Consider the following 23,003-nt stretch of genomic DNA (forward strand, 5'->3'; position numbering starts at 1 on the left):
TGTAGCGAGCCAGCCTGTATGTGCAGTGTAATGACGCGGGTTGCTGATGGGAACGGGTACTGACAGCAGGGGGCAGTAGACACGTCAGCAGGAAGAGATCAAAAGGGAAGCCCAGGACATGGGTCCATCTGGAAGGCAAGAATCCGCTCGTCGATTCTAGGGGCGTGGCTAGGGCGGGGCGAGGCCACGCCAGGAGGATAAGAGAGGGCCTGTGACGGGCGTTCGGGGCTGTTGCTGAAAGTGGACCCCCCTCGCCTTGTCGCCGTTCGTCACCTTCGTCAGCCGCTAGCGAGCCAGCCTGTCAACTGTGTGACTGGCGTATAAGCACGTATGGCGTCTGTAGTTCCCTGACGTGTAGGAATAAAGAAGGCGTCTTAAGAACCCCGTCTCGGAGCGAGTCACTACATATGAGTGGCTGGCTGAAGTGCCATCTGTTGAGGAAGTACAGAACGCGATCCAGAGTCTGAGATTAGGAAAAGTGCTGGGCAGAGATGATCTCTGAAGCGAAATGCTGAGGGAAGGTGGCGTTAGTGCGTAGAATGCCCTATATGACATCATAGTAATAGTCTGGACCACTGGATGGATTCCTTAGGATTGGAATATGCCCTTGTGGTCCCCATCTTTAAGAAGGGGGACCGCACAGACTTTAACAACTACAGTGGCATCTCCTTCCTCAGGCACGCTGAGGCGCCGCTTGCGTAGCCCCATTTTGGTTTCAGGCCAGAGCGGTCCTGCACAGATGCCATTTTATTTGTCCGTTTGCTACAGCTGAGGTGTAGCGAATTCCAACAGTCCCTACATCTCTGCTTTATTGACCTGGTCAAGGCCTATGATACCATCAGTAAGCTGGGCTATGGGTTGTTCTTTGTGCTTTCGAAGACCCTGACTCTCTGCTCACAATCATAATGGTAATCAGGCCCAGGTAAAACTACGTGCCCGGGAGTCGGAGCCATTCCCTGTTCACCTTGGGGTGTGACAAGGATGTCATTTGGCTCCCACATTTTAAATTATTTTTGATCACGTAGTTCGTGAAACCTTCGATGGCTGTACCAGAGGACTTTCCATCCGGTACATATACAATGGGAGGCTGATTGATGCTCGGGTCCATGCAAGGGATGGCTTCCTATTGGTCAACCATGGTATGCATGCTGATGATCTGGTGATTGCTGCTCACTCTGAGGAGTTGGAGGTGCTGCCGCTGAACCTGGAGCATGCCACTAAGAGGTGGGGCCTTACCATCAGTCCCACCAACACTAAGCACCTGCCTGGGTATTTTGTGCCATCAAGCACTCCACCCCGACAACTCCCAGTTGGTGATGGGGCAGTTGTGGAGAGAGTGGAGAGTTTCCCATACCTGGGCAGCGTGCTCATGACCAACTCCAGCTTGACAGCAGAGATCTCACTCCGAACCAGTCAAGCAGCATTATATTTCCATTGGCTACATAATGCTGTGTGGAAGCTACCTGGTCTGTCACTCTACACGAAGCTTCGGGTCTTCTTGGCCACGGTTATGCTTGCGAAAAGTGAACCCCCCTAATGGAACATCTTCGCTGGTTAGAAACATGCAGCCTGGCCTGTCCACGATCCATCCTAAGTTTAACCAGGCTGGATTGTGTGAGGTGTTCACAAAAACCTTGAAAGATCTGGACAAAGTCCCATCGGTGAGCTCCTCCGGCAGGCAAGGCTGCGTTGGCAGGGTCATGTAGCCAGCATGCCCAGCCACCGCATGCCTAAACAGCTTTTGGTCGGCCAGATAGAGGGGGCTAAATGGGCGCGACACGGGTTAGAGAAGAGATATAGTGATGTGGTACAAGAGGATTGGAGCTGAGTGGACTTGCCAATGACTGGTCCCAGCAGAGTCAAGATCGGCCTCTATGGGGGAGGCTCGTGAAGGACGCTACTGGGCAGTTGGAGGTAGTCGCCCTTCAGCAATAACGGAGAACAGAGGAGCAACGCTCATAACAACGTGGCTAAAACACGTCAAGTTGGCACAGTAGGGGCACAGGTGGTGCATTGGCCATTCCTGTCAGTCAACCCTTGGCACCTGGGTCTGTCCCGTGACCTCCTGCCACAGGGCGTTCGACACTTTACGTGGCCTCAACGTGCACATTGCCTGGCACAAGCGCCGTGGTGACGTCACCACGGCACATTTAAGTGAAGTGTAGTATTCCCGGTTCTTTCGGTAAAGTCACACATATACAAACACAGAGACAATTTCAACCGAAAAGATGGATTCTGGCTTAGCAATCATTGGAAGGATTTGATAAACCATTTCGGGTCTTAATTGATTGTTCACGTTTACGGTGCCTTTCAGACCGCATCCATTATTTTTTCGTCTCCCACCTCCTCTTTTCCGAACATAGATGGACTCGTCCATCTGAACAAACTGTCAAATCGCACTCCGTGGTGCTAACGTTAAATATAACCGCCACTTTTTTAAAATTTTCTTGCTGCGGTTTTCACACCTGATGATGATTGCTTGTGTTGCAGTCGAAACGTCGTGAGAATTTTATTGTTTCGTATTTTTATTATTTTATTGTTTGCCTTCTGCGTGACTTTTCCGAAAGAACCGGCAATATGAATCCCTGCAGTCACGAAAGCTTGAAATCAAAATTTCACCGTGTAGTATTTAAATATATAATCTTAATACGCTTACATTATACTTGAGGTTTTTTTTTCAAAATCAGAAAAAAATAGTACTATCCTGAAATTGAAATAAAATTAATGTAATTTATTACAAGTAATAATTTACATTTATTTGTAAGGCGACTTCCACTGTCTCAAAGACCCGACATGTCAATCCATTGCTGGATGAAAGCCTCCTGTCTGTCATGGAGGTTATCGTTTAACCATACTTCACCACCCTGGACAATGCAGGTTACTGATAAGGTTGTCGGTGGGGGGAGGGCAGCAGTGGTTCAGATACCACTCACCACTGATGCGAGCCAGCAGAGTTCGGTTTTCACAGTCTAGATTTAAAATACATTTCTTGAGAACTGCTTTTTGTTTAGTTTGTTGTCCTTCCCCCCGCACCTCTGATTAGTAGCATGTACTCATTGAAGACTGAGCTGACCTCGAGAAGGCCCACGACTGGTTCTGATATCACTCGCCACTGATGTTAGCCGTGACCGGAATTCAGGTTTCCAGGTTTGTAGTGCAGTGAGCTAACCACGTACCTCAGAACATACACACTGCCAAGTGTTCAACTACACACAAATACGAACAAAAAGACAAAGATCCCCCATATAGCCTTGAACAGACTATTGGGGAAAGTACTGTTCACGAGCACCTATGAAGGCCGGAACGGCACACGAGGTGGTGGGCACCATTACGCTCAGCCGTCTTTGTCTCCCCAGTGCTGACGATTACATACCAGATACTCATTTAAGGCTGAGTCGACCTAGGGGAGACCCAGGGCTAGTCCAGATATTACTCGTCACTGATGATGTGAGCCGTGAGCGGGAATCTCACTCACCTCGCCGCGTTCGTAGCACAATGCGCTAAACCACTGCACCACTGCTCCCCATACCCACACACAGACTGTTGGGGCAAGAGGTCCTCCCCACCTGGCTGGTGTTTGTGCTTATTTAAGTCTATGGGACGATTTACCATTGAAGTCTATGGGAGCCTTTTAACATTAACCTCTCAATTCAACCATTATCTATTATTACAGCTTTGAACGCGCTGTTTGTTGCTGGCCGCTTGACGTTTTCAGCCTGTGATCAGAAATTGTGTAAACAAAATTGCACCCTCCCAGCATGAACAGTGGTCAAACAACCAAAGAATGATTGGCATATGCATTTATTTTCAGGCAAAATAGCCACGTGACTATTTACCAAATACCATTTACAAACAACGTAAAAGCCCACTTTGAGAACAAACAAGTGATAACACTGCACTGACAATGGCAACCAAGCACAAATAAAACTCAACACCTTAATCAATGAGTGGCTTTATAAGGAAACAGATATAATAGGCTGGACAATGGCCTATTATGTGCTATGAAGAAGGGCTATTGCCTGAAAAGTCGAAGAATATGTATGTACGTTTTTCATTACAAGACCAGCATGTTATTGATAAATGTGAGTTTTATGAGAGGTCATATCAGTAATATCACTGAAGGTAACGTTACGGACCCAGCAGCTCACACAGACACGTGTATTAACATTAAACCGATTCCTGGACTCATGATAAACACTTTTAATTTACGATTATTATATTGTGAATGTTTCATGCAAACCCTAAAGACGCGTGTGTAAACAGTGTGCTTCAAAAAATGTTAACACTTCAGAGAAATTGCAACAATACCACAAGATATGGGCCTCCGGGCACTGGAGACCACCTGGATAAGATTCCAGGCATGTGTTGACAATGATGGCGAACAAGTAGAGACTCTTTGAAGCTATTAACATATATTTGTTATCATGTTACAGTGAATTATCCGTTCTTTTTTCATGAAAAACGATAGTCCCATATAAGTGATAAAAAATTTTTAAGCACCCTGTATTTTGCACAAACTCTTAGACTCCAGAGTGGAGCAGTGCGAGGGAATACGCAGAAAGGGAAGCGATGTGATCAGTGGTGTGGCGAGCGAGTGGGTGAGCGAGTTGTTATGAAGCAGAAAATAAGTGCTGGATACAGCAGTTACATTTGCAAATGTCATCTATAACTTTGATCATTACCTGTATATCGATAGTTCAATGTTAATGTGCCATTGTATTGAGGTACTACTACTGTGTGGTTGTTGTCTTGCTGTGGTCTGGGACTGTTGTTTTAACTCCCTTGCCAAAGCTTGATGAATTGGACGTATATAATTAATGTATTCGTTATTTTATATTTATAACCTTGCTTACCGTTTTCTCCATTTTGCACTACTATCGTTGTGTTGTTTGCTGTTGTAACTTGCTGACCCGCCCATACTCTACATAGCTCATCGGATTCCTCCTCCAGTAAAAAAATACATTCTGATTGTGACCTATAGTGTGGTGGGTGAGTGGATGAGTGAGAGTGTTGTTGTGACCTGCAGTGTGGCAATCGAGTGGGTGAGTTGTTGTGACCTCGAGTGTGGCCATGGTTGAACAATGTGGATTGGATGAACCAGTCGCCCCTAGTAGATACCGAGTCCTCTACATGGGTGGAGGAATCATCTGAAGTTCACGGGAAAGATACTCTTTGGTTTTATTCGGTAAAGTCACTGCACGGGAGTGGGTAAAAAAGGTGCAGTGCGAAGTGGTTGTTACCTGCAGAAGCCTATCAAAAGGCTGCTTAATCCAGCCCTCCCACCCACCCACGGCCCCTTACTGACTCCTCCCCCCTCCCTTAACCTGTATATAATCCCGGTTGTCTCTGAACTGTGCTCCTGACACAGATATTCTGCGTTGACTTTTCCACCTGAAGACGGAAGCTTGTGTTGCCTCCGAAACGTCGTGATTTAATTATTTTCTTTTATTTTGTTTTATTTTATCTACGTGACTTTACCGAATAAAACCAAAGAGTATGAATCCTTGCAGTCACGAAAGCTTCAAATCTAGAATTCACGGGAAAGGTAACCATGGTAGTAGCGTTAGTCGAGCGATAAGGTGACTGACCGCTGGTGACAAGAGTGAATCGGTGAGTGCTGGATGATACACCATAAGGGAAAGATAGAACAGATTTTCAGAATCACCTCATGCCCCTGAATCATGGCAGCTTACATAATTGCAGAGGGAGACATTTTATATGTCTCGGTTACTTAGCACCAATGCCCTTGTCAAAAGGCACAATACATTGTGTAACACAAAACTAGAGTTTTGTGTCGAACAAGAACTCATATCTCACAGAGAAGGTCCTCTTACCTATAAACGTCTGGCAACTCACCAGCATTAATTCAAGTAGGGCTGACGGATGATAAGACGGTGAATGTTGAAACTGGTCCAGAGTTTTTTTGTGTTGAAATAAAGGTGCTGCTGAAATTATACACTCACAGAAAGGAAGACTGTGTGGCTGATGGGATGTGTAAAAAAACACTCTTTATTTATTTTCATGTTGAGGGACAGCTGTGTGAAATAGAACTGTCTACTTCATGATTGTTAGACATTGCATAAGCAGCCTCCTCCTGATTTGACTCAAGTGTTAGATTTAGCCTCATAGATGTAGTAGCCACATAAGCCTCTTGTGATGATCAATGCAAGGCGTACAACGCTCCGTCCGGAGTTATATCCATGTCCAATCCAGATCATGGGCCCAACTATTTCCCTATCGCTCTGTTCATGAATCCAGGTCTTGGTTTTCCATGAAGCTGCTTAGCGTCGAAGCGTCGATGGGAATGCTCAGGTACTCCACTCCATCAGCGCCCTGCAAACACGGCAAAACTCTTAGTATGGCAAGTTACTATTCTTGGATGTATAAATCGAAAATAGACCAGATGGCTCATTGGGACGCTGTCTACAGGAAAGCCACCCACACGGATGCCTATCTAAAACCTGACTCCCACCACCATCCAGCCCATAAAAATTCCTTCATCAAAACCCTACACCATAGGGCCTGTTGCATCTACGACCAGCACCACCTAGTCAGTGAACTGAAGCACGTACATCAAGCCCTCAAGATGAATGGCTACTCGGTGCGCACAATCAGCAAAGCTGTCACCCCAGCCATGGGGAGACAACCATCTGAGGATCCAACCAATACCATCACTTTGCCATACATAGCAGGGGTCACCAAAAAGATTTCCAAAATCATGAACAAACACAAGATCCAGGTTCGATTCAACACAGTACATACAATTCGTGATCTGCTCCCATCTGTGAAGGATGTGATCTCTGACGTGCAATACCACGGTGTCTACAAACTAAGTTGTGTCTGCGGCAGTAGTTACATTGGGGAAACTAAACGACATGTTTCGGACCGTGTTCCTGAACACAAGGCAGATCTGAAACACGGCAGGACCAATACCTCGGTCGTGGTTTAACACTGTGGGCGCACACGATGATTTTCCAAGATTTTTCCAAGACGAAGGTACTCTGCAAACCTACTGGCTATCATCAAAGAGGTGTTCATGAAGACATCCAGATATATAAACAGACACAACTTCAATCGAGAAGATGGGTACAAATTGAGCAATCATTGGAAGGACGTGATTAACCAGGTAAAGTCTTAACTTGCTATGATGTTTCCATCCTTTCTACCAATTATAACTGACTCTCTGAGTTTCATTACTAGGTTGGATGTCTTTGTATTGACAGGCTGGGTGTCCACTGCCCCAGCCTCTGTGGTTGGACCATTTCTAGCTCCACCCACCTACCTTGATGCACCCATCTCAGGCCTATATAAGACCTTGTCTCAGCAGCTTTCTCTCTCTCTCACCTGTAGGCGATTGCTTGTGTATGAATCGAAACATCGTGATCTATTATTTTATATTTACGTGACTTGACCGAAAGACCCAAACAGTATGAATTCCTGCAATCACGAAAGCTTTAAATCAAGATTTTTAACTCTTAGTCTTTCACAAAAGTCACCATTCATGTCGTTTAGGAGAATATACGTCGACAAAATGTGCTTCTGCAGCCATCTGGAACGCTATTAGGAAGCCACTGGACCTATGCACTTCAATTGAAAACTAATTTCTTTTGAACTGCTTTTGTGTTTAGTTTGTTATCTTTACCCCGCACCTCTGATGAGCACGGTTGGCTAAGTATAGTGTGAAAGACGTTCAACATACATACAAACTAATGAGTAGGGGGCAAAAAATGCCGTGTGTAATCCTAATTGAGTCATTTACAGAATTTAACGGGTGGCAATGTTGTTGTTTAGAACCACCAACTTAAAAGAGTTCCAGCAGGCAGCAATGAAACAAAGACACCTGTAGACTGGTTTCATCTTCATTAGGACCCATCAGTACAGCACAGTCATCAATGATCGCTGCTGCCAAATGTCTCTGAAGCTGGCGGTCTGGATAAGACTGAGAACGTTTAAATCTACACATGGCAGTGTTAACCAGGGCAGCCTACCGGAATCGAACCGCGAACCTCCCTCTGGGTCATGTCATCACCTATTTAAAATGAAATAAAAGTCAATCCCCATATTTACCCACCTGGTCTGTGCCAGCTACGAGAGCAGTGCACACACAAGGACTCGGCATTGGCAGGGAGGGGGGGTCCAGTAAGTGACTAGGTCAGGGGTTGGCAACCAAGATAACAAAAATAGCCATTTTCTTTCGAATTCGGTAAAAAATATATTTCAAGAGCCGTAACCGCATGTGAATAACGTCATGAAGTAGTCCCTAAAGAGCCCCATGAGGCTCCGGAGCCGCAAGTTGCCAACCCCTGGATTAGGGGAATGACCACAGCATTGAATCTCAGCGTGGGGGTGAACGTGGCGGAAAGCGACAGCGACACGCATCCATAGGGGGACAGCAGGGCACCTTCTTGGTGCGGATGAGTTTATGGTCGCGGAACTCGGTGAGCTGCGCTCTCAGGGTGAGGTCGCTGTTCACCAGGAACGCCACTCGGCAGCGCTCGTAGAAGTCCTGGAACGACAAACCTGAGCAACGCAGCTTGCATGAGCCTCGAGCAGGGCAGCCCTGGCGTGGCGTGGCCTTCACGAGACCACACAAGACGGAGATCCCTCGTACAGCCTCAAGAGACCGTCAGGGAAAGTGATATTTAGCGAGCACCTCTATGAAGGTCAGTTATGGGCACACAAGAGGGTGGGTGACCAGCACCACACCCAGGCACCTTAATGTCTCCAGAGTGGCGATGTTTACGCATTGCACCAGGTACTCATTTGAGGCCGAGTCGATTTAGGGGAGGGCCAGGAACAGTTTCTGACAATCGTCACTGGTGTTGGCCGTGAGAGGGAAGTGAACTCGGGTCGCTGGGTTTGCAGCGCGGTATTCTAAGCATTGCGCTAACACTCCCCCCAGAGACCACACACACTCAATCAGCAGCAACTCGTGCAATAAATGGGACACATTTGTTGGACAAGGAAAAATTATGTCAAAATCCACAATACAGCCCTTTGCAGTAAGCGGTGGAAATTCCAAATTCATGTCAGGGACGAGGCTCTCCATAGCACAATCACTGTTGACTACCTACAAAGGGTTAATCATTTTATTAAACTCCAAAAGCCGATCATTCAGTCAACACTCAACCAGGATTTGAGCTCATGAACTGGTACAACTCAGACAATACTAAACTATGTTTTATTTTACCAAATATGGCCCATTGAGCTATATAGCACTTTTTCAGAAGCAACCTGGCCATAATTTATAGCTCAACGAAGTGGCTTATCACGTGGAAATGATTAGCAGCCAAATACTCTAAATGTATGTTGATATTAAATGAGGAAAATACTGGACTCGGAGAAAATTCCACACGATCACGGCGAGAGAAACACGCAAACTTCAAATATACGGCAGGCGTCAGGGTCAGTATCGAACCCACGACCTCCTGCATAGGTAACATGTCGTCACCGCAGTGAGATATTAACTGGACACTCAAGCAGCAGCCGTGATGTCACGAGTGGCAGTGTAGGCGACGCACGGCAAGTTGGGTAGGTGTGGAGAGAGCCTCTCACCTGGATTGGAGGGGTTGTTTTTATTGTCGATCTCATGCTCCACAAGCAGCTGGAATATTCCCCTGTAACGAGAGAGTGATTGTAAATGGTCACGTTCAATGCAACAGACAGCCAGTCAATGATAATACCCACATACAATGTCGGCCATTCCACAGTTGCTCCCGTTATATTGAACAATGATGTTCTCATATATAGTCAAACCGTTAATACGCTTGGTACAGAAATCTTATCTTAGCTGTCATGGAACGGCTGCGTTGCTCATCTGGCTAAGGAGGCATCTAAGAAGCGTGGTTTTCTTCTCTCTGCCAAAGCCTCTTCAACTCTGAACAATCATTAGTTCTGCTACACACACCACAGAGTCAGCTTAAGCTGGAATCCTGCTGCTGTCATAATTGGGGTGGAGCACCCAGTTCCTCCCTCCCTGGTCCTGACAGAGTTCCGAGTCAAGCGGTCAGGGTGACTGGAGATCCAGCACTACCGATTCACTCCCACCTATTAAGCAGTGCAACTCAGCTTTGCAACCTCATCACCTCTGCAACTCTGCTCGCTTCAGTGCTAAAAACGTACGAACCCTGACAGCTGTGAATCATCGCTCGGTCTGTGCCCTAGACCTTCGATCCCTATGAGTTCGTGACCCCTGCACCTTGGTCAGCGAGTCCCGAGACCTTTAACAAAATCAGAATCTTTATTTAGACTGGAGGAGTCCGAGACCTGTGCAGCACTGATCGGCCTGTGTTTGATACTCATAAGTTTAGGCTCACACTCCTTCCTTGACTGAGCACTGGAGTCTAGATTTCTATCACTATTATCACTATTAGGACTGTCTTGATTTTGTTATTACCTGACCAAGTACTTTCTACTGCCGTTAATGTTGATATTGTTCATGTGACTTGCATTATTCCATTGCCCTGTAACCGCTGAAAATCCTTTCATATTTGCTTGTGTGTTCTTTTCAAACACCAGCTACTCGTTTTTTCTTTGCCTCGACTCTTGCCCCAGAAATTGGTTATCTTGATAGGTGCATGGTTTGAGACACATGCAAGTGAGATTTTGTTTGTATAACTCATACAATACTGTGGTTTATTTTACATTGTACCATGACCATTTCAGGAGGTGAGATTGAGAATAAATGTCAAGAAAACCAAGTTGTGACTGGACTCCGTCTTGTGTTCATAGGTGGTTGTTTGGGTTGCCTGCACTCAGGGACTGGGTTTAGTGGAAGGCTGGGTTTTGGCAAAGTCGGAGTTTCTCCTATGTCACCTTTGGGAGGCGATAACCAAAATCTTGACTGCTACAATACTGCTGCTAGATGGACAGAAGCAATGATGCATTATGGGGGCATTAGGAACCTTGCACCATTGTTTCAACTGCCGCAACGGGACACGGAATCGAACCTGCAACCTTTGGATTCTAATTCCAGCGATTTGCTAACATTTACACCGCTGTGACAGCTCCCCTTCTAATCAGCCAAGGTCAAACTGTTACAATTGTTGCTCTAGACATTTCTAAACGTGCAGCAAACTGGTAACTGGTAATAGTTACTGGATTATTTATGCCGTTACCGGTGATGCAACAAGAGAAACGATTTTAACGCTCCTTGTGTGTATGCACCTGACAAATATCCAAGTTTGATTCCTGCTTGCAGCAAATATCGGTAACGAATATCTGAACAGGTTCTGGGCTACCCTTGGTAGATTCAGTCTCAAACGAGTACCTGGTGCTGTATGTAAAAAAACACAAGCAATGGGGAAGACAGGGGTGGCCGGGCGTGGTGCTGACCTGCACCTCCTCAAGGGCCGTGCCAGCCTTCATAGGTGCTTGCTAACGTCACTTGTCAAAAACTCTGTCAAGGCTACACGGGGTGTCTTTGTCTTGTGTTCGTGTGCATTGGCCTTGGTATCGGAGTGCTTAGTACCTGGCATTGGGCGTCAGGCTGCGCAGTACGTGGGTGAGAGAGCTGAGCGCAAGCGAGTCCGACTGTTGGACGAGCAGGGAGTTCTCGTACGACGTCTCCTCTGCGTAGGGCTCGTACGTCGTGACCTCGCACCACAGCCAGTTAAACCAGCCAACTTTGCTCTGCTCCCAGACTTAAACGCACACCACACAAAGATGCACCCATATCGCATTTAACGGACTGTTGGGGTGAGAAGGACCTATGAAGAAGGCCAGCACGACCTGCACACGAAGGGGTGGGTGGGCAACACCATTCCTGGCCGCCTTTGTCTCCCTAGCGGCGATGTTTACACACTGCACCAGGTACTCATTTGAGGCCGAGTGGACCTCGGGGAGGCCCAGAACTTGTTCAGATAATCGTCACTGGTGTTTGCTATGGGCAAGAATCAAACTGGGGTCGCCGGGTTCGTAGCGTAGTGTGGGAACCGCTGCAGCGAATGTACGTGTGTCCCCGTACTGAGAGGGCCGTTGATGTGGTCGACGCTGGCGATGAGGTGCACGTTCGGTAGACTGGCCAGTTGGCCCAGGACCCGCTGGTTCCGCTCGGCGCGCAGCATCTCCCCGTCGATGTTGTGAATCACCAGGTAGAGCTCCAAGCTGCTATCTGCCACAGACATGAACACGGACACTCGGGTTTATAAGGTCGCACTCATGACACACAAAGTGCTTGCTACAAATTAACCACAATACGTTGCTGATCTCGTCAAGGAGCATAAAGCATCACACGAATTCTGGTCATCCTCGCAGTGGCTTTTGGCGAGCCATCAAACAAAGACGGTCACTGCGCTCGCGGCTTTAAGATGTGCTTTTGCAGCCGTCTGGAACGCACTTCCTTCCGTTATTAGGAAGCCACTGGAGCATGCACTTTTAAATATATATTGAAAACTAATTTCTTTAGAACTGCTTTGTGTTTAGTTTATTGTCATTCCCCTGCACCTCTGATTAGGATGGTTGGCTACGTAAAGTGCGAAACAAGGTCAACATACATACACATACATATCTGACACTCGTTCATTTCCGGTTACCCACACGGACGTGTAGTTATGTCTCTAGTGTGGTGGTTGACACTCCCTGGGTGAGATGAAACAGTCTGGTGGGGACCCGAGTCCTCAACATGTATGGAGGAATCAACGAGTGAAGTTCACGGGAACAGAAAGCATGGTAATGGCTATAGAAGGCAACTGATCACAAGTGAGCGTGTGACTGGAGTCAATAAGTGAGCGCTGGGTCATCAATCACCCTGACCCCTTTACAACAGAACTCTGTCAGATGCGTGATGTAGGAACTGGGTGCTCTCCACCCCAGATATGACAACAGCAGGACTCCAGCTTCAGCTGACTCTGTGCTGTGTGTAGCAGCAGTAATGATTGTTCAGAGTTGAAGGGGTTTTGGCACAGAGAAGAAAACCATGTTTCTTCGACGCCTCCTCAGCCAGATGAGCAACACACTTATGAGCATTCAGGTGGCATAACATCATTCTGTGTGACAGCAGACGTGCGGACAGCTGAACCCACCCTGCCGGAACCTGGTGCAGATGTAATCCAGCTGCTCCATAGGGTTGCGAATGCCGATTCCATCTTCTAGAAATTCTGATATAATTGAATTCAACACCTGTAGAGTCGGTAACACAACACCAATCACCACACCACACCACGTGGGCCACTTTATGAGTCTGGGGGACTGTTTGAGTCTGTGCATCTTTGTGCAAGTCTGTGAGAGTCTGTGGTGCATCTAGCCTGGCATAATCGCAATGAGGATATTACCGCCACTCAGTGGCAAACAGTGGTTGTTGCGAATCTGTGAGTCTCTGCGAGTCTGTGGGTCTCAGGGTGAATCTGAGGGTCTCTGTGCGTGTATGTGGGTCTCTGTGTGAGTCTGTGATGAAACTAGCTTGGCACAAGAGCTATGGGGGACGTCACTGCCACTCAGTGCAAACAGTGGTTGTTGTTTTAGCGAATCTGTGGGTCTCTGTGCGTCTGTGGGTCTCAGCAACAGCAACTTGAGGTGTTACATGATAGCTCTGCTACTGTGTAATAGCTCGTATTGCACTGCACTACCGACCATCTTGATGGTGATGGAGGGGAAGTATCCGTTGATGACCACATGGCAGCGGTTGGGCAGGAGCGAGCATCTGAAATCCTCCAGCAGATTGCGCTTTGACCCCAATCCATACAGCAGCACATTGAACCCCAGTCTACCGAACAGACCGAGTAAAATCAGCCAGCGTCATCATGTACACGGTGGAAGTGGGTCTGCCACTTTCAGTTAGCCGGAACATCTCCTCCATCAGCCAGAATCTATGGGGAGGTCTGGCCCCACATACCCAATGCAGCCATTCAGTTGCATGAACCACAATCCTGAATCTTGACTTAAAGCTTTCGTGACTGCAGGAATTCATATTCTTTGTGTCTTTCGGTAAAGTCACGTAGATAGGTTTAAATGAATAAAAATAAAATAAACAAAATACTACGACGTTTCGATCGCAACACAAGCGATCGTCATCTTTTTTTCCTCCTGATGACGATCGCTTGTGTTGTGATCGAAACGTCGTAGTTTTTTGTTAATTTAATTTTTATTAATTTGAACCTATCTACCTGACTTTACCGAAAGACCCAAAGAATACACAATCCTGAACCTGACCCATTTCCTCTCAGCATCAGGAGGAGGGGGGTATGATGCCGACCTCAGCTGCAAGCATTTATGAAAGTCTCGTTTGCAAACTTCATGAGCTAGTCGAGACCACGGAAGGTCAGGTGTCAAGGACATGGGCCCCCATTCACTGCTCTATCACTATACAGTCCAGCAGATGTTGTGTAGATGCGGCAACGTGTTGGTGATTATAAACCCATGAGTTTCACACAAGTCCAACAGCCCCTTACCGTTGTTATTGAGCTGCTCTGGTCCATGCCTTTCAATCACTCTGGCCTAGGTGCCTGCGTCATAACTCAATTGGGCATTCAAGTCACCAAATGGGATGTTTTTTTTTTTCCCGAGGGGCCATTTTAGCTCACACATAGGACAGGAGGTCATAGAAAGTATCTGAATCATCATCCTCCGATGTTAATTGTTGGTGCCAAAACAAAGACAAAGATCCTCCAAAGCCTTATCATACTGTTGGGGCAAGTGCTGTTAGCGAGCAACTATTAACGTTGGCACCGCACACGAGGGGGTGGGTGGCCAGCACCACACCTGGCCACCTTTGTCTCCCAAGTGGAGATGTTTACACACCGCACCAGGTACACATTTGAGGCTGAGTCTACCTCGAGGAGGCCCAAGACCAGTTCAGATAATCGTTACTGACGTAGTGTAATAGCGCCAGTTGCTGGGAAGCGGCGGCAACTGTGTTGGACAGACTACACACGCCAGTGAGCGTGCGCTGGGGTGTTTTGGCAGGGCGGAGAACTGGGCAAGGGTCATGGAGGACCCCATCTGGAAGCCCCTGGAACCCGCTAGTGCAGGGGTCGGGAACCTATGGCTCGCGAGCCAGATGTGGCTCTTTTGATGATTGCATATGGCTCGCAGATAAAACAAAATATTCTCACTTGTTTTAATCCATCCATCGATTTTTCACTGCGCATGTCCTGTTCAGGGCTGCAGGAGCAATTGTCCATTATTTTAATTGGATGATACTGGCCTACGTTTGCCGTTGCTGGGTAAAACAGGTAAACGCCCCCTTTTGAATCAGTCTGAGACTGCGTCTGCTCGGTCATTAGCTCAAAGCTAACCCTTCGACGAAGAAGATGGCGAAAAGAAAAAAAGACGACGAGTATCGTACATTTCAGGACGAATGGACCGAAGAATTCGCCTTTGTGGAGAGAGCGGGTTCTGCGGTGTGTCTAATTTGCAATGACAAAATTACACCGTTGAAACGGTCGAATGTAAAGCGGCACTTCGACACGCGCCACGCTACCTTTGCATCAAAATACCCTGCGGGAGACAGCAGAAAGAAAGCGTGCCAAGAGCTTCTGAGCAGGGTGCAAGCTAGCCAGCAGCAACTCCGCGTATGGACCCGGCAAGGTGACTATAATTCGGCTAGCTTTGCTGGTTCTTTAGCAATAGTGAGGAACGGAAAACCATTCACAGATGGCGAGTATGCTAAAACGTTCATGCTGGATGTAGCCAATGAACTTTTTGATGATCTTCCGAACAAAGACAAGATAATCAAACGGATACAAGACATGCCTCTGTCGGCAAGAACTGTTCATGATCGTACCATCGTGATGGCAAAGAAAGTGGAGGAAACGCAAGTGAAGGACATAAATGCAGCGCCGTTCTTTTCTCTGGCTTTGGATGAGTCAACAGACGTGAGCCATTTGTCGCAGTTCAGCGTGATTGCAAGATATGCTGTTGGTGACACACTGCGCGAAGAAAGTCTTGCTGTTCTGCCATTAAAAGGGTCCACAAGAGGTGAGGATTTATTCAAGTCTTTCATGGAGTTTGCTCAAGAAAAAAGTCTACCTATGGATAAACTTCTCTCAGTGTGTACTGATGGTGCTCCGTGTATGGTGGGGAAAAACAAAGGATTTGTGGCGCTTCTCCGTGAACATGAAAATAGACCCATCCTAAGTTTCCATTGCATTATACACCAGGAGGCACTTTGTGCTCAGATGTGTGACAGGCAGTTTGGCGAAGTGATGTCGCTGGTCATTCGTGTGATCAACTTTATTGTTGCCCGAGCCTTAAATGATCGCCAGTTTAAAACACTGCTGGATGAAGTTGTAAATAACTATCCTGGTCTGCTTTTGCACAGCAATGTGCGTTGGTTGTCAAGAGGGAAGGTGCTTAGCCGTTTTGCGGCTTGCCTGAACGAAATCCGGACTTTCCTTGAAATGAAAGGCGTCGGGCATCCTGAGCTAGCCGACACCGAGTGGCTCCTCAAGTTTTACTATCTCGTAGATCTGACTGAACATCTGAACCAGCTCAACGTGAAAATGCAAGGCATTGGAAATACAGTGTTATCCCTTCAACAAGCTGTATTTGCTTTTGAAAACAAGCTGGAGCTTTTCATCACGGATCTTGAAACAGGTCGTTTACTACATTTTGAAAAAACTGAGCCAATTTAAAGATGCATGCACAGCAAGTGAGCCCATTCAAAACCTTGATCTCCACCAGCTAGCTGGCTGCACATCCAGTCTCCTACAGTCCTTCAAAGCACGCTTTGGAGAATTTCGTGAGCACACTCGTCTTTTTAAGTTCATCACCCATCCAAACGAGTGTTCACTGAACACAGCCGACCTGAATTACATCCCTGGTGTCTCCGTCAGAGATTTTGAAGCAGAAGTGGCTGACCTGAAGGCCTCAGACATGTGGGTGAATAAGTTCAAGTCACTGAATGAAGATTTGGAAAGAATCACAAGACAGAAAGCGGAGTTGGCGAGCAAGCACATGTGGACAGAAATGAAAAAACTCCAACCCGAAGACCAGCTGATTCTCAAAACTTGGAACGCGCTTCCTGTCACATACCACACACTGCAGCGTGTGAGTATTGCTGTATTGACCATGTTTGGATCTACGTATGCATGTGAGCAGTCATTCTCACATCTTAAAAACATCAAGTCCAACCTACGATCACGTTTAACGGATGAAAGCCTCAACGCTTGCATGAAGCTTAACCTCACCAAGTACCAACCCGACTACAAAGACATCAGCAAATCCATGCAGCACCAGAAGTCGCATTAATGGTGAGTGTTATAACAACATTATTTAAAATAATAAATTCAGAGGCTTATTATACTGACATTTAGTTGAATTCACTTTTAAAATATATTATATGGCTCTCACTGAAATAAATTTCCAAATTTTTTGCTTTCATGGCTCTCTTAGTCAAAAAGGTTCCCGACCCCTGCGCTAGTGGGTTCGAGAAGGGAGGCGTGGCCAGGGCGGAGTTAGGCCGCGCTGGTAGGATAAAAGGAGCCGAGAGCGGGAGCTGCCGGTTCTGGGATTGGATTCGTCTCATCGTCGCTGTCTTCTCGTCGCCGTCTTCGTTCGATATTGCGCTGCTAGAAAGTAGTTGGCTGTCTCAGTCAGCGCCGTCAGTGTTAGACATCTAGTGTTGTGTATAGTCTAGGCTAAGCTAACATAGAGTGTGTGTGGACAAGACTGTGAATGTTCTAAATAAAATTAGTTGCCTCCTACAAACCTCGTTTCCGAATCACTGTTACGACACTGGTATTGGCCGTGAGCGGGAATCAAACTCGGGTTGCCGGGTTGGTAGCGCAGTCTGCCAAACGCTGCACTAACCGCTCCCCACTACATATCACACACACACACCCTCACTCCAAGAATCACGCACTTGCCAATTCACTCACTCACCACACTGCTCCGCTTTGGAATGCCCTCCCATCCTCTCTTTTCTCCAAGCCCTCACAATAACCTCTCAATTTGAGAAATGTGTCAACTCATATCAGTAACAGCGCTGATGGTTGTCGTGTGCTGCCAGTCGCTTGACATTTCGAGACTTTGGGCCCTGTGCTGCGCAGCTGCGTTCAAAGAATGCAAGAGTGAAGGCCAGATGGTCCCCAAATCTTCTAAAATCTGGTGCGTAGGCCGGGAGGTCGGATGGAGGGGACGGCTTTTTGTGCGGGATGCGCCCCTCTTCCGAGAATGGGCGGGAGCGGAGTGCTGCTCCATGGGACTTTAGTTCACAAGTTAATCTGTCGCGTGTATATTATTTTATTTGTGGTGCTTTATTATATGGCTTCCCCTCTTTTGCCCTCCCTCCCCTTCTCTTCCCCGCCCTCCCCCCCAGTTCCCCCCCTTTCCCTCTCTTTTCCCATTATGTTAGTTACCTTTTCCCTTACCCCCCCCCCATCCCCCGTATAAGATGTCGTGTCCCCACTAGTGATCCCCACCCAGTTCTCCCCCTTCATTGGGCCCTGACGCATCAAACTCGGGGCTGTTGGTCACGTAACTTTTGTCCCCCCTCAGTTCTATGATCGGTGCTTTGAGTTGTAAAAAAAGAGTGCAAGGGGCGAACGTCCCGACCTGAGCTGCGTCATCCACTTTGCGAAGAGGCCTCGGTACTCCTGCTCCAGCTGCTTGCGTTCCTTGCGGAACGGCAGCTGCACAGCTCTGAGCAGGCGGCCGAGGGTTTCCTGCACGGCGCACAGTACCAACGGTATCACGACGCTGCTGCTACTGCTGCCGCCGACACTACCGTCACACACGTCACCCAGTCTCGCAGCAGCAGCTGCTGCACAGTCAACGTGCAGCCACTTCCAACATCTCGCATCGTATGTACAGTATGTTGAACTTCGTTCGCACCATACGTAGCCAACCGCACTAATCAGAGGTGCGGGGGGAAGGACAACAAACTAAACACAAAAAGCAGTACTAAAGAAAATTCGTTTTCAAAAAGCTCTAATAAGCTCCCTTCCACCATCCACTCTTAGGTCCTCTCTTCCCTTTTGTCACCAGACTCATGGAGATCGCTGCCATGCCGGTCTCGGCAATCAGCCCTCCATCTGGCACACACGTCCCACCCAGCACCACTGTGGTATCTACAATGCTCACCTGCCACATTCTCTTCCGGACATATGCATTTTATGCTGAACTTCTTTCGTACCGTACGTAGCCCACTATGTTTATTGGGGGTGCAGTGGAAGGACAACAAACTAAACACAAAAAGCAGTTCTAAAGAAAAAAGTTTTAAATCTAGATGATTTAAAAGTGCACAGCTCCAGTGGCTTCCTAATATCTGAAGAGCGTTCCAGACGGCCGCAGAAGCACATCTGAAAACGTGCGATGCAGTGACCGTCTTTGTTCTGGCTACGAAATTTTAAGTCTGGCAACAAAAATTTCCAGCATTCGTTACAGACACATGAGCTCAAATGCCAACAACATTTGGCCGTGCGGCGTCGTCTGTCAGAGTCCGGGTTTCTGAACCGTATGGTAACACAGATGGACACACAACCCTAGCACGTAAACTCACCTGGTCAAGGCGTGGAGACTGTAGCTTGGACAATGTGCGGTCAGAAGTGATGACCTTCGAGGTTTTGTGGGCGTCAAAGTAATCTTCCACCACTTCTTTCTGCAAGTGACAACACAGAAAAACCCCAGATAGGTGGACCCTCAGATGGCCAGAATTAACACTTGGCCAGACGAGGTCAGCTAAAAATAAAAAATAATCATTTTAAAATGTACGAAAAAAATGAAAACACTAAATAATGATTTTAATACTTTTTTAAATTAACCTTATGACGGGACCCCAGGGTCCCATAAGCCCCCAGCTCTAGCATGAACATTACATTATATTATAATATTCTTTGGGTCTTTCCGTAAAGTCACGTAGATAAAAAAAAGAATAACCATAAAAAATTAAGTGATTTTTTGTATTATTTTATTGTTATTATTTTTTATATCTACGTGACTTTACCGAAAGACCCAAAGAAAATGAATTCCTGCAGTCACGAAAGCTTTAAGTCAAGATTATATTATAATGTAAACAAAAACTTTTCTCTTTTTCACAAATGGGTTTGAAGGATGGTGGCAAGTGTTGTCTTGTTAAACTATGCCTTTAAAACTGAAAACTACTTACCTGCAGTACCTCTATTTACACTATTGAAAAAATAATTTACAAGCCCTCTGTCAATCATCATATTCCTCAGCGTGGATTTGTGAACACATTTTTTTAAACAATGCGCTGTTCATATTGTAACAAGCGTTTATACCAATGTTACTCTACAGAGTAGTGGGTCGCCGCTCCTCTTATCTGCATTGATATGAGCGGTATGTGGGGACTATGGCATAACCGCAAAAAAAATCCATCTGCACAGATGCATACGGACAAGAGAAGTATTATCAAACAGGAGGAATTAACGGTGCAACTAGGCCTCGGCAAGGTAAGGTAAAAGGTAACAGGTAAAAACAACGAGCCTACCTTTACCCTACCTTTTACCTTACCACAATACAATCACTCTACCCTACCTTTTACCCTTTAGCAGGTAAGGTAAAAAGCAACGAGCCTACCTTTACCCTTCCTATTACCCTTACCCCATACAAATTACCTGATTACAGGGTAATTACTGGGGTACTACACATGAAAAAGGTTTGTAACAGGTAAATGCTAGGTAGAGCGCTTTATTCATATAGAATACTCTCGACTATTCCAATTTTACATGTTTTATTTTAACTCACTCTGTTGTTGTTGTATCTTCAAATCTTGTAACTCAATTTTAACCCACTTTCCAATGTGGTATCAACTGCAAACTTGGTATACTTATGTCATACTGATGACAATACTATATTCTATCATTAAAAATATATATTTTTAAGCGATCTTTTTTATATGTTATGTTTCGGCTAGGGTCTATTTGTCCATGCTCAACTGATGTTGGCTGTAATTGGGCACGGTCCCTTACGTTATGGCAAGCTTCGGGGCCACTTCCTGGAGTCGTGGAGTTCTGCTATTACGAGTACATTTCATTAAAGCGTGTTTTAAAAAAAAGTTTTTTAAAAATATTACTTATTAAATGGAGGCCACGGACTGCGCCACGGAGCTTTTAGCGGTAAACAAGGTACCGTATTTACCGGGTAATACTTCACGCTACCTTTACTCTACCGGGTAATTCTTCCGAGCTACCTTTACCCTACCGTTTACCTTACCCCTTGGCATGTCGACACCTTTACCTTTACCCTTTTACCCGGTAAAAAAGGTAAATTACCTTACCTTGCCGAGGCCTAGGTGCAACGCATCTCATCTGTTACATATCTGCAGGTAATAGGATTGCCATCGATTGATCCTGGCTGCAGACATTGGTAGGTCACAAATAATAATGAAGATAAGAGAGCAGTTTCACTGTATCATGCATACAGTTATGACAATTAAAGGACTTAAGTCGTGTAGGCAGTTTGAGCAGCTTTGGCTAAGACTTATGACCTGCCCATACCCGAGCATGGAGTGCATTCGCTTGTTCAGCTCTTCTGCGCATTCGTCCTAGTTGAGCTTGGACGACATGAAAACAGAATGATCCGCGCCAGGTGGGTCACGGCGTTTATGTGCGCGGTTGGACGGAGTCGCCAAAAATAAATAAATTAATTACTATTTTGACTTCCGTTTATTCGGGACCCCGGGATCCCGCCATAAGGTTCAAATGTCACCTGAAATATATATTGCATAATAAAATGAACCAATTTATGTTCCAGTGTTTGTGTGCTAATATGTAGTTAAAGTTAATTAAATGTGCTTACAGCAAAATTAAAGTGGTGGTGGGGGAAGAAGGGGTATGAGAGTGGGTAATAGGGGATGTGGTGTTAGGGGATGGGGTGGATGATGGGAGTTGGGGTAGGTAATTGAAGATGTGGTGGTAGGGGATGGGTGGTAGGGGATGGGGGTGGATGGTGGGGGTTGGAGGTGGGTAATAGGGAATCTGGTGGTCGGGGAAGGGGAGGGGTGGCAGGGGGGATGGGGAAATAAAAAAGCCACAGAAACGTTCAGGTCTCAATTCCATTACATTGTCAACAACTCCTTTACAAATTTAGCATTGTCAGACAAACATGCTCCATTTAAAAGGGCGTGTGGCTGATGGTATGTGTAAAAATACTTTGATATTTTAATGTGGCGAGACAGATGTAAATTATGCGTAACGACTGCTTAGATATTTTCATTTGAAATTAGCAGTTATTTTTGTACGGATACTTAATTCAACTACAAGCGTCACTATTTTAAACTCTGATAGCTGGGTAATTCTAAATCCGAGCTGATCATGCTCATTGTATTTCTTATAACCTGTGAGTATGCTTTCACTTGGACAAGGTGGCGATAGAAAGTCACTGCATCAGTAAAAGATTAAACACTGCTTGCTTGTGTAGTGACATACGACTTCACTACTGTGTCGGGACTGTACGAGCGTAGGGACATATGACGTCACTACTGTGTTGGCTCGGTATGGGTGTTGTAGGCGGGTGTCACGGAGGTCATGTCAGGCCGTGACACTCTGCGTGAACCCAACAGGACACGTGACCGGATAAAGGAGGGGCTAGGGGGGAGCTTGGGGGTCACGTGGTCGGGGGCCCGTACCTTCCCGAAGGATCGAGAAGGGGGGCGTCGCCTGGAGTGGAGCCGGCCATGCCACGGGAGTTATAAGCGGGGTGTGGATAGAGAGCTGGGCGGTTCAACCCCGAGATGAAGACGCCATCAACAGTCCTCCAGGCTCCGACCTTCGTCCGTGACCAGGCAGCCCGCTAACCTGCCCTGATCACGTTATGTAGTATCCCTTCCCCGAGTGTTAGTGAGATTAGGAAGGGTGGTCACCATCTTATGTATAGTGTTCACGTTGGTTGTTATGTGTTAATAAATAGTGTTGCCTCCAAGTTGAGTGTGCACCTCAATTGAACCAACTACACTTCTATACTTGTGTAAGGGATCTGCGAGCCACCCTCAGAGACACGCACCACACAGACACGACATCTCCGCTCTCACTATAACATGCACCAATCACATGCGCGGGAAGGCGCTGGACAGGGGTCAGGGGTTAAAGGGCAGTGACGTCACCCGG

The 23,003-nt window shown here is 46.6% G+C and overlaps 1 protein-coding gene across 2 annotated transcripts in view; it reads right to left on the reverse strand.

Annotated features, from left to right (window-relative positions):
• Nucleotides 1-3,785: 3,785 nt before the first annotated feature.
• The window catches only part of ORC2 (origin recognition complex subunit 2), a 32,890-nt gene continuing 13,672 nt past the window's right edge, over nt 3,786-23,003 (reverse strand). The window contains exons 8-16 of one of the 2 annotated variants that reach the window (XM_032977342.2): nt 19,439-19,537; nt 18,493-18,602; nt 13,570-13,702; nt 13,023-13,119; nt 11,966-12,112; nt 11,471-11,642; nt 9,556-9,617; nt 8,402-8,520; nt 3,786-6,333 (exon numbers count right to left, since the gene is read on the reverse strand). In XM_032977342.2, coding sequence (XP_032833233.2) covers nt 6,247-6,333; nt 8,402-8,520; nt 9,556-9,617; nt 11,471-11,642; nt 11,966-12,112; nt 13,023-13,119; nt 13,570-13,702; nt 18,493-18,602; nt 19,439-19,537 — 1,026 coding nt within the window. In that variant the 3' untranslated portion in view covers nt 3,786-6,246. The remainder of the gene's footprint in view (nt 6,334-8,401; nt 8,521-9,555; nt 9,618-11,470; nt 11,643-11,965; nt 12,113-13,022; nt 13,120-13,569; nt 13,703-18,492; nt 18,603-19,438; nt 19,538-23,003) is intronic. The other variant, XR_004404910.2, reaches the window with a different exon arrangement.

The sequence above is a fragment of the Petromyzon marinus genome, chromosome 63 (genome assembly GCF_048934315.1).
Source record: "Petromyzon marinus isolate PM22_M1 ecotype Great Lakes invasive population chromosome 63, UKy_Petmar_22M1.pri1.0, whole genome shotgun sequence".
NCBI lineage: Eukaryota > Metazoa > Chordata > Hyperoartia > Petromyzontiformes > Petromyzontidae > Petromyzon > Petromyzon marinus.